The sequence below is a fragment of the Mauremys mutica genome, chromosome 11 (genome assembly GCF_020497125.1).
Source record: "Mauremys mutica isolate MM-2020 ecotype Southern chromosome 11, ASM2049712v1, whole genome shotgun sequence".
Classification (NCBI taxonomy): Eukaryota; Metazoa; Chordata; order Testudines; family Geoemydidae; genus Mauremys; species Mauremys mutica.
In genome coordinates this window covers 66,254,347-66,267,042 of record NC_059082.1, presented here as the reverse complement: position 1 = coordinate 66,267,042, position 12,696 = coordinate 66,254,347, and the positions used below count along the sequence as shown (strand labels likewise).

General features: G+C 35.9%; 1 protein-coding gene across 1 annotated transcript in view; it reads left to right on the top strand.

Moving 5' to 3' along the window:
- SNX29 (sorting nexin 29) overlaps positions 1 to 12,458 on the top strand; it is a 393,141-nt gene extending 380,683 nt beyond the window's left edge. Inside the window, exon 20 of the mRNA XM_044978953.1 lies at positions 12,171 to 12,458. Within this exon, the coding sequence (XP_044834888.1) occupies positions 12,171 to 12,314 (144 nt within the window). The 3' untranslated portion in view covers positions 12,315 to 12,458. The remainder of the gene's footprint in view (positions 1 to 12,170) is intronic.
- The last annotated feature ends 238 nt before the right edge of the window (positions 12,459 to 12,696 follow it).

Genomic DNA, 12,696 nt, shown 5'->3' with positions numbered 1-12,696 from the left:
TATGACAAGCCTCATACTCTGTCTCCTTCACTCCATCTATCCAAGTGTTCTACTGGAGTTGATTAATGTTGCCTCGTAATCATCTGGAGAGAGGTCACTGTTGAGCAATGCAAACTGTGCATTTTATTTCTTGAACACCATCACAGCCTTCCACCTCTACACTGATTTTCCTTACTCAGAACTGTTTAAATCCAACTCTTAATATTATTAAAATCCCGATTTTCAATGCTGATGTCTAAATTTCACCCACAAAGATGCATTGTTCCCACTGTGTGTGCATGTATGTGTTCAAATCTGCATACTTAATCTTGAGCAAGGGTAACTTTGCTGATTTATTTGTGTGTATATGTATATTTTTATGCGTATGTATTTATATGAGCATATGCACATACACGCATATAGTATACAATTATTGTAATTCTCTGTAAGTGAATTTTTACATTAACTAGGTCTTATGTGAAAGCTTTCAGTGGCATTATAAATTTTAAATCCTTTAAAAAAATCTAATAATGGACAAAGAAAACGTCTCAGAACTCGACTATATACAGTATTTGGGTACAGAGTTAGTAAGATAGAGTATGAATAGGTGAAGAAAATTAGGTTATATTGAAATGCATTGCAGTACTGCTGAATTTGGATTAAATTCTTCTCTCCCTGGCTATCATTTACCTTTATTCAGAATGCTGAGGAGGATGAAACTTTAATCAATGAATGTTACTAAGAGCTTTCTTTTGACTTTGGAAAAGGGGGAAGAAAACCCAGAGGAAGTGTAGCCTGTGTATAGAAGACGGAAGAAATTTTTGGCAGGAACAGTAATATTCATTTCCTTCCCCGCCGTCCCCACCCCCCAAAAAATAAATAAATAAGAGGAGATGATGTTATGTTCAGAACAGAATAAGTCAGTTAGTGTATATAAAAGCTGTGAAAGTTTAGATGCCTTTTTATGTAGTTTTTTTCTGTGTATTGACACAGTGGGTCAAAGACTTGGTAAGTAAGAGAGTTACACTAGGGATGAATTTGGTCCCACACATAGCCGCAATAGTGTATGTTTTCATTGTGTAGTAGAGAGAATGCAGAACATTCTATCAAAATCCATAGTATTTTACATGAGGTCTTTATAACATTTCTATCATAGTGTCAGATTTCATGAAAGCTTTTCTTTCAAGGAGAATGTTGTATAGGTAAAGATGTCTATCCTAGGTAAAGACAGTTACAATAATGTTTAGGAAAAAATAGGTGGGCCCTCATCTCTCTTTAAAATTGTCTAACAGTCTTCCAGAATAATATTTCACGCATGGATTTGGTGGAAAGCTGCTGGTGGTGGTGGTGGTGGTTGGGGGTTCTGATGTCTTCAGCTGGAACTTATACAGAGAAAATTATTCATCTTGCTCCTCAACAGGGTATGAAAAACTGCACTGTCTATCTAGACCCGAGCTGGTGTGAGGAAAGTGCAAAAAATGTTTCTCTCTCTCTCTTACATGCAAACACACATACTCACTTGGAATCTTATCTTAAACCTTGGAAGTATTTATTATAGGGGTTGGTAGAAAACAAGTTAAGTAAAATTCTGACATTTGCAAATTCTCAGCCAAACCCCAAGTTGAGAGCATTGAGAGATGCAAACAGACCAGAAAATATGCAATACGAGGCCACTTCCCTTTTTTGTTTGTTCAGAAACATCGTCCTCAGTCCTTTCTAGCGCATAAGAGATGTAGGCAACCCAGCAGTAACAGAAGTTGTTTACAGAAAACCAAACTAGACTACTAGACACTTCCAAAATTACAGATGCCAGTGACCTACAAACCCTGCTCTCAGTCTGACTATGACATCTGGATCTTTCCTCCTGCAAGCTCTCGTCTTTCAATGACCTTCCCAGACTATCCACTGTTCAGAGTAAGACTTTCCCATCTCACCCAAATAGGAAGTTTAAGGTTTCAGGTTGGCAGGTGAGGGGGATACATTCCTAAAATCAATATCAACAAGTTCTCCCTGACAGTTCTTTGACATAACCTTTTTAAGTGCCCCAAATACTAGATGGAGGTGAAGGACTTCATACAAGGTTAATCTGACTTCTCTGAAAAGAAACTTTTAAATGGACATAGGGACAAATTCCACTCTCTGTAATACTGCTGAAAATCAAGAGTAACTCAACCATAGTATATAAAATTACTCTGCTAATCAGCATAACTAAAAGCAGAATCTTGTCCATGACCTTTAGTGTGTAAAGAAGAAAAGTATAATTTAGTAATCATAATCCTAAGAAAATATTTCTGTTGCAGGTAATTAGGTCCACTGAAAAGAGTACAATATTCACATGGGCAGTCACCTATTTATAAGCTTAGTTTCTGAAAGAATTGGCCAGGCTCTGGGACAATTACTGTCTTGACCTTTTATGTACCAACTGTATTTTGTATGTGAGAAGCTTGATCCCATTCTTATTTCACTGCTACCTGGCAGCAACTACAGTGTGGCAAAGTAATTCTTGATAATAAACCTGGTTTTGGGTGTGACACTGGTAAACCAAGTGTCAGCTCTGGCCAAGGCCATAGGCGTTAGCTAAGAACTGAAAAACTCATAACTGGAAACCAAACCAGCTCACCTGTATGTTAATTTTATTCAGAAAAGGTATAAGTCTTATTAGAATGTATTTCATGTTTAGACTCAATGAAATGCTTGTAAATTGCTGCCTGCATTAATCTGATTTATAATGTCTGTATTCCATGCTACAAGGTAAAATGTTTGTTTTATAATTTTAAAAATATCCACTCTGAACTTGTGAACTCAGACAGAAGAGTGGCCACTCATCAAGTGGACTATCAAGACTTACTGGACCATCTAAGACAAAAAGCTTTGTTCATTGCCCCATCCACCCATGAAGAAGTTACATTCAGGAGCCCTTGTCCCATTGGCTTAAAGCCTGAGGGAAAGTTGTATAAATATGCTCAGAAGAAGAAATGGTTATCTCTTTGCTGTTTGAACTCTCACAGGGCCAGAAACAGTAAACTAAAGTAAAGATCCCCAGAGTCAACCTGGGTCTGCCATGAAAGACATTTTGAATGGACAGATTACTACATCTCTGTCATCTTTAGGAATCATAGATGGTAACTCATTTGTGTGTATACGTTTGCTTGCTTTAACCTATCTTATTTTGTTACTTGTTGTTTAATCTTTAGATAGGTTATTACAGGATTGGCTACTGGCATTGTCTTTGGTGTAATATATAGGGTACCAATTGATCCAAGATAAGTGACTGGTCTCTTGGGACTGGAACTAACCTGAATATTTTACGACTTTTTGGTATAAGTGACTATCACTAAGTTCAGCTTGTTTGGGTAGCAAGATAGACTGGAGAAGCCAAAGGGACTGTCTGTGACTCCACCGTAAGACTAGTATAGTGATCCAGGAGTTCATATATGTTACTGGATTGATGAAATATAATTTTAGCACATACCACCAATTTGGAGTTTCTGCCCTGTTTTTGACAGTCTGCCTTGAGGTAGGCACTCACAATCATGAGCCACTGTAGGCAGCATGACTTCGGGTATTTGGGTAAACTCATTCATTTTCCTTCTTCAAAGCCCTCAAAACTCTCCTTTTCCATGATGCTCACAAAAAAATTGGCAGTGTTAGGCTGCTGGTGCACTGAGACTGCTGCCAATCACGCTGACCAATATTGTCTCATAGTTTCCTTGTACTCCACCATCTGTCTGTCTCTTGTCTTATACTTAGAGTTCAAGCTCTGTGGTCCAGGGACCTTCTTTTTGTTCAGTGCTTGCACAGCACTAGCACAATGGGGCCCTGGTCAATGAGTAGGTACCTAGGCAGGGGTAAGCAACCTATGGCACACATGCCGAAGGCAGCACGCGAGCTGATTTACAGTGGCACTCACACTGCTCGGGCCTGGCCACCGGTCCAGGGGGCTCTGCATTTTAATTTAATTTTAAATGAAGCTTAAACATTTTAAAACCCTTATTTACTTTATATACAACAATAGTTTAGTTCTATATTATAGACTTATAGAACGAGACCTTCTAAAAACGTTAAAATGTATTACCGGCATGTGAAACCTTAAATTAGAGTGAATAAATGAAGACTCGGCACACCACTTCTGAAAGGTTGCCGACCCCTGTGCTAAGGTAATATAAATAATAATAATAATAAATATTATGACCTATGGCAAAATTTCATGATAGATCACTCAGTATTTGTATAAGAGATAAAACATATACCACCAAATATACACCACAGTGTTCTGAACTGTTGTCTGCTAAAAGCTGCATGTTGAAAACAAATTTTGGGAGTTTTGCTGCATTTTGTTAGAACAAACATCAGGAAAGTAGTTGCATTTTAAAGACTAAAATGAACACTTTTAAATAGGAAATCTGCCTTCCCAAAACATGTTCTGACAATATGCAGAGTTTAAGTTTGAGAATTCCTGTATACAATAATTATCTACAGTAAGTGAGTTTCCTTGTTTTGACCTAAGGAATTGGCAATGCGTACATTCAACATTCTGCTTCTGTGGTTATAATTACCTACCTAGCTACGTGGTTTTGGCTGTGAAGAGTTTTTTAAATAACTGTACTATGCCTATAAATGAAAGTAGGAGAAAATAACTTCATTTTTATATGAAAAACAAATGTTAATGTAATTGTAATGACTTAGTTGAAAATATTATAGCCGAGGAAAATTAAAGGTTAAAAATGGTCAGATTTGGTACTATATGAATGGTTAGTTGTATATATGAATGCCTGAAAACCTTACTGATTGAAGTGATAGGACAAAAATATATGGGATGAAATCCTCCTCCTCAAAATCAATGACTTTCCCATTTGACTTCAATAGGGCCAGGATTTCACCCAGTATGTCATACTCACACATCATGTGTCATAATAGAATAGACTTCTAGTATAATAATCAAATAAAGGGCCAGTGTTTTATAATTATTAGTAATAATTTGATAAGACAGCTGTTAAAGCTAGTCATACTTAAATATTAGTCTTTGAAGTAACTACGTACATAAAATAATGGGAATTTTTTTTTAGTATGGTCCATGTTGGATTGCATTATATGCTTAATCTTGCATACGCTTACAAAAACAGAAGCCTGGTATTCAGCTCATATCTTTGTGTGTTTATTTAACTAGACTTCAACTTCCTAGTTTTATTGTTCCATACCTGCAAGGTGTGAAATGAAACTGTGACTCATTCCTAGTTTGTGTCAAAGATGTGTCTGAAAATAGTGATTCATCATAATATAGTTGGGTAAGATATAAAATGTTGATCTGGATTTAGAAATGGATGAAACTAGTAAACTATACTTCACAAAATAAGAGGGGTCTCTGCCCCCCTCCCCCCCCAAAAAACAGGACATCTTAAGTTGCTTAGTTCATGATCAAAATTCTTAGCATTGATATTAGATGTTAAACACAAAAGATCTCTGCTAAGGAAGGAAAAGTACTGTGAACTTTCTTTCAATTGGATGGAGATCTTTTTCTCCGTTTTGCTGTTAACTTATTAGCAAATGCTTCTTTTAAAAAAAACTACTTGGTAATGTTTGCGAGACCATTAAATAGTTCCATAATGACTAACTATTCATTGCACACTGATGTCCCTTATGAGAATCTTTAAATTGACAATAAAAGGAAGTTCTTCCTACCAATTAGTAATTATATATTGGTCTCTAGAAATAATTACTAAATTATTGCTGCTTCAATCTCAAGAGATAAAACTTGTAATAAAAATAAATTCTCAGACATATTTTTACATTATGTTGTGACCCATATGCACACCTCAGAATAATGAAACAAGCTGCACTATAGAATAACTACATTCCCAAGTGTACCATGTCTCTAGTTTTCAGGGTAAAATTCACCCTATGTAGATGGCTAACACAAGGCTTATAGAACACTTAGTTCTCACTTAATTCATCAAAGTGGGAGCTCAGTGGTTTATACCTTTTGTGAAGGCCCTTTGCACAGGGGTGTGAATTTCACACCCAACAATATTAAAGGTATAATGATTAATTAAAAGCAAGGTGGAAGTTGGTTGTCTGTAGTTTTCAGATATGGGTAAGTAAAAGTGTCTTCCATCCTTTCATAATATGTAGTATTTTAAAACCACACACGCAACTGAAACATACTGCAGAAAGTAAACCTTTTCAATAGCTATCACAGTTGGTCAACGTCATTGTACAGAAGGTTCACACAGACATTCAATGGAAAGCAGCAATTAGTGTCATTATCGGCATGCTGTATTCAGTATTTGCTTGTTTGAATTGTGTTTTTAATTATTCATTTTACTATTTGCTCATTTTCAATTAACTGAAAGAAATGCATGCCCCACTGCATTTAATCTTTTGTCTCTTTTATTGTATTTTATTAATCTTATAACATAGTTTTCCTTCAAAATATTTGATTATGAAACATCTTTTCTTAATTTACAACGACCAGTTTTTGTCTCAAAACAAAATTAAGAATTTCTAAAAGAAATCTTAATAAATAGCCTTGACTGTTCCTTTTTTAAGCAAGACCTAACTCTCAATATTCTCTATTAACTTTTTAATGCATAATTGAATTATGATAGGAAAGTAGTAGAAGAAAAACAGTGAAATCACAAGCTGTAAGACCTCATTAAGTGACTGCCAGAGCTGTTAGGCAGTTTCTACAAGCTGGGCTTTCATCCAAATTTGTTATTTCTAATGCATTCTTTGATTGGGGAGCTTAGGAGCTAAACCAGAAGAGTTTCAAATATGCCTATTTAGAGTACTGGTACATGCACAGTTACGTGGTGTCCTTAGCCGGCTGACTGCTTTTCATACAAAGAAATACGGAGGGTACTCAAAAGCTATTCATAAGAAACATGATCCATGAAGGACAATGCACCTTCACTTTACAGCCCTGATGTTAAATTTGGTTGGCTTGGAATGAATGCTTGGAATGACATACATGAACACATTCAGATATATGTCTCTTTGTATTTTTTTAAAATTAACTGTGATTAGAGAAATTATATAAAAATGAGACAAATTTGTTTTCAGTTGCCTGAAGATTGTTAAACTATCCTTGTAGCAGATTATGCAAACTGAAGTATTTAAACAATAGAGCCTACATTTAATAAACAGTACATTTAGTGATTTTAATAAATAAGATATATTTTATATGCCTTATACTTGCATGGAGCCATTGGAAACTGGTTGTACTTTGCGCTTTTTTCACTTGGTGGTATGGGGAATTTTAATTTTTGTGTTAATATGACAAATTTTGCTTTCAGAGACTTGGGTGACCCTGGCCACATTGGAGAAACATGAATTCTGTTTCCAAAAAATTAACAAGTAAAAACCATCTTTAGCCATATAACTAAAAGGACTCTACTTTAAGCAGAAATAAAAGTTACTAATGGAGTGCAACATCTGCCCTCTGCCTAGCAGCTCCTATAAAACCCACTGGTATATAGGAGGAACGTAAACGGGTCCCTCAAGGAACTGGAACTGTCAGCCATTTGCAGAAGAGGAACATCCAGGGGAGAAAAGAATGGTTAAGCAAAAGAATGGTACAGGCATTCTGTCCGGGGGCACAGAGGAAATAGAGTACCAAATGACTGGATAGCATAACCAGGAGAACAGAGCAGAAGGGCCAAGTGACGAGGTAGCATGTCCCAGGGTAATGGAAGAACAAGCAACAAGAGAGAACGTACAGAAAATGAGAAGTGAGCCAAGCAGCATAGAAGCAAGATCAGGGGAGCAGAAGGGAAAGAGCAACAAAATAGATGGGAGAGAAGATGAAATGAAGGACAAAAGTAGAGGCCATTTAATTAACCTTTTTTCTAAAAGGATAGAGTAATTATCACACGAAGGATAGCTAAAATATATTGCTAATATTACTGTGTCATATAAGCAATTGCTATAGTTGTCACAGCGGTATTTTACAATTAAGAATGGAAGGAGCAGTTTTTCACACAATTCTGAATGGGAGAGGAAGCCATCTAGGAGACCATATCTCTGTTAAGATGTAGTTTGCACTATGAAAAGTTTGTGAATGCCTGATCTGTAGCATATGTAGTAGAAGCAGGTGGACCTAAGGGTGCAAAATTCATTCTAAAATACTTTTTAATATTGTATGTTAGTGTTAGAATTCAACATGCAGGTGAAATTGGGTTATGCAGATTAGCAGCACAGCAGGCACTATACTAAGTTGATTTACAGTACACTGAAACAGCATTGTATGGAAAATTTGTCAGTACTAAATAGGAAAGTGGGAAATATAAAATTTACTTGAATAATGTAACAGTTTAAATAGACAAAAACAATCAATACAGTTGCATTCCAATACAGCAATAATTTCCTGTAGTATTAATATTATCTTCCATTCTAACTATTATGTATCTACATGCATTAGATTTCCTACTCTTAGTATCTTCTAGCAGCTTGTATAGAGAGCTCTGTTCAGCAGAACATTTGTCTTGCCTTCTGCATTGCAGTAGAACATGGAGAAAGCTGTTTCTCTGTTTGGTATGAGCAGTCACTGTGCTCTGACCACGATGTGCTAAAAGAGAGACCTTAGAGAGTGAATTGCATACTCTTAAAGAATTTTTCAAAAATTATTTTTCAATAATCATTAAAAAACACCTGGTTGATATATCAGTGCATTTTTTTTCTCAAACTGCTGTGTGTAGTGGTGGTAAATTAAGTACTACCAGTCTTTAACGGCGAATGATTCATTTGAAGGAAAATGGTTAGCATTTAAAGCATGTACTGTTCAATACTTTCTTCTGTAGACAGACTAATCTTAACTCCTTATATGTACTGTATTCAGTTTATAGATTTAAGAATAATTTTTAGTAAAAGTTGAATACATTTTTGCTCAGCTAAACTATAAACTTTCTGATTCTGTCAAAAATTACCATTCCTATTCATAATAGTATCTACATCAGAGCAAAAACAATGAGGAGTCCTTGTGGCACCTTAGAGATTAATACATTTATTTGGGCATAAGCTTTTGTGGGTAGAACCCACTTCATCGGATGCATTAAGTGAAAAATACAGGAGCAGATATAAATACATGAAAGGATGGGGGTTGCTTTACCAAGTGTGAGGTCAGTCTAACGAGATAAATCAATTAAAAGCAGGATTCCAAGGGAGGAAAAATAACTTTTTAAGTGATAAGAGAGTGGCCCATTACAGACAGTTGACAAGAAGATGTGAGTAACAGTAGGGAGAAATTATTATTGGGGAAATTAACTTTAGGTTTTGTAATGACCCAACCACTCCTAGTCTTTACTCAGGCCTAATCTGATGGTATCCAGTTTGCAAATTAATTCCAGTTCTGCAGCTTCACGTTGGAGTCTGTTTTTGAAGTTTTTTTGTTGAAGAATTCCCACTTTTAGGTCTGTTATTGAGTGACCAGAGAGATTGAAGTGTTCTCCTACTGGTTTTTGAATGTTACGATTCCTGATGTCAGATCTGTGTCAATTTATTCTTTTGCGTAGAGACTGTCCGGTTTGGCCAATGTACATGGCAGAGGGGCATTGCTGGCACATGATGGCATATATCACATTGGTAGATTTGCAGGTGAACGAGACCCGGATGGTGTCGCTGATGTGGTTAGGTCCTATGATAGTGTCCCTTGAATAGATATGTCCATTGAATAGATTTAAGCAGTTGATAGTGTGAAATGGAGTTCAGATACCTGCTATCCATGGATAATCCAGACCAACAATTACTCTTGAAATATCTATTCAAACTCTCAGTATTGTAACTGCTGCTATTGGCAGGAATTAAACAGAGAATGACAGAACCTTTATGACTATTACCATATTTTACAGTGATCTTTTTTGCCTCTCTCCTTCTCTTGTGGGCTTTTAGGTGTGGGTATTCACCTACTTAAATGCCCATATTTGTTTTACTCTGCATGTGTTTCAGATTTTTAGAGGGGGGACAAAATAGGCTTTGCATAACCTTTAGACGCCTTTGAGTATGGATGCCGTTAGATTATATTTATTATCAGATAAATGCGCACAGATTCTTTATAAACAATTGGAGAAAAGACTTGTAACAGAAACACGACTATATTTTTACATAGAAATCTACTACACTGCTGCTTTAAATATATTACTAGTATATACTATAGCATATGGCTAATACAAATATAATATGGAGAAGTTTGGTATTTCTGCTAATTCTAAAACATACATAGGGAGGCAAGGTGTTGTGAGGTAGGAGAGAAAGTGTGTAGTGTATTCTGGGGTCATGTCCTTACCAGATAATTTTACAAAAAATCCTACATATTTTACCAGTGGGAGTCCTACTGTGGAACTTTCTGGTGCTTTTAACCAAGTTAAACAACATGGATAGAATCTTGGCTCTGTTGAAGTCAATGTGAGTTTGGCCATTTACTTCAGAGGGCTTAGAGTTTCATCCCATGTTGTTTAGACGCAGGTTTAACTGACACAGTGGTAAAAATGCATCCAGTTGCAGGAGCCTTGTCTACATTAGGGCTCCAGACCGTTCAGCTCAATTGATGGTTGCACTGAATTTTGTAAAATTCCTTCCTGTAGTTGGGGCTCATACATTTAGCAATCTGGGAACAGAATACATATTGGCAGTTAAAGTTAAGCACATGCATAGGCATTTGCAAAATTGGAGCCTTTCGTTCCAATATTTGACAAGGCAACTCTAAATGTTTAATATTTGTTGTTGTTGGTTTTTTAAAATTTTATCAATGTTTAAATTATTTTGGAAAGCCAGTCCTCTGGGATCCCATCTCATTTTCTTCTTTAGGACGAACCCTTTCTTCTTCGGAAAGAACACTTCTTCCAAAAATACCTCTGTCATGCTAACTTTTCCTAACGGCAAAGATGGCAAAACTTCTTAGAACTTTACAGTACTGCTTCAAAATCCAGACAAGTGGCCAATTAAGCCTTATGCTCGGAGCAGCCGAGTCTACCAGTGAGAAGAACCAACCTTAAACTCAAATCCAATATGTGGCAACCCAGCCTATGAATTTTTTGTTTTTGATTAAATGGAATGGTTTGGTAACATTTTAAACATATTTGCATCTATTATCTTTTTTTAGCAAGGAACAGGAACTTGTACATTTCTAAGCACTTTTCTTGGATAGATTAATAACAATGGTTGATTAGACACATTTTACACAAAATAGGAACTCTACTCGTCCTTTGAAAGCTATAATTGTCTTATAATAGTTTGAGGCTTCATGCCTGAAGAGCATATTCTGACATTTAAACCAGGTGAGAAGAATGCCTGAATTTCTGAGATATAGCTTGTTGGCGCTAATACAAAAAAGAGTCTGATTTCTCAGTAAATCCATTACAGTCTCATTCTAGTGTATTATGCTTGCTGACAGATTGTATTATACTCTACTATAATTGTGTTTCCCACAGACAAAAATATGCATGTTTTGAAGTTATGAAATCTAAGTAGACGTACTATTGTTAGGCTTTCAGTCTGTAAGTCTCACAGTGGAATGAGGAATGGTACAGTTATCTCCATTCATTGGTGCCAGAGACGTAAAACATTAACACTAACACTTAAATAAAACCTCTTTTCCAAAGCATCCTACCAATGATACATTATGCTAGTTAAAAAAATAGACTGTTATGTAAAATTTCGTTAACTAAATGTGTTACTAAACGGAGGGAGATATGTCTGCTCTTATAGTTAAATATGGGTCTATCATGAGATGTATGTATCCAGCCTCTGAAAAGTTCATGATGTGAGGGCAGGGAGAGAAGGAATTAATAAACTTCTTGGAAGGGAGGAAAAGAACCTCCATTTCCCTAAAGGATTGTATAAATTGCTAGTCCTGAAAGAGCTTGACATCTGGGCCTCAATAACAGTCCTTTAAAAGAAAACATTTAGTCAACAGAAGAGGCCTTTCTCTCAGGGAAGAATACACTGCGGGTAGACAGGGATAAGTTATGTTCAGCATCATGTCAGATAGTCATGGACAGGATTTTATCCATTACCAAGTTATATAATGTTGAATATGACTTGTCTCTGTCTACACGACTGCAAATGTATTAGATAATATGTTGCTACAGGTGGCTGAGATAAGCACAAGTCATCAATCAGAATTCATGTCATTATTGCTGACTGGCATTTTAGAATGGAAAACATCTTTTGTACAATTCAACTTTTTCTTTCTTTTGCAGGATGCAAAGTTTGTTGAGGAACGACGCAAACAGCTACAAAATTACTTACGGAATGTTATGAACAAAATTATTCAAACTGTGCCAGAATTCACAGTTAGCCCCAAAAAAGAGACTCTTATTCAACTGATGCCCTTTTTTGTGTAAGTATGTGTCTAATAGACATGCAGTACTCAACAAAATGTTAAGCCTTTTTCTTCGCAGTTTAACTTAAAATGTAATGCGTTACCACTGAACTCTCCATTTTATTATAGAAAGAACCCCACTAACACGACAAAAGCTTTTGATATGTTTAAAGAAATTATATATCTACTGTATATATTTTTTTCAGCATTTCAAATGTTTCTTTGAATAAAGGCCACTATGGATAAAACTTTCAAAAGCATCTAAATGATTTAGGAGCCTAAGTCCTTTTGAATGTCATTGGGTACTTTTGAAAATTGTACTCTCTGGGTTTTGGGGAATTTTGTTTTTATTTTTTGGAGCTCTATTCTACCTTCTTCTCTCCCTCCCCCCATTTTTTATATAC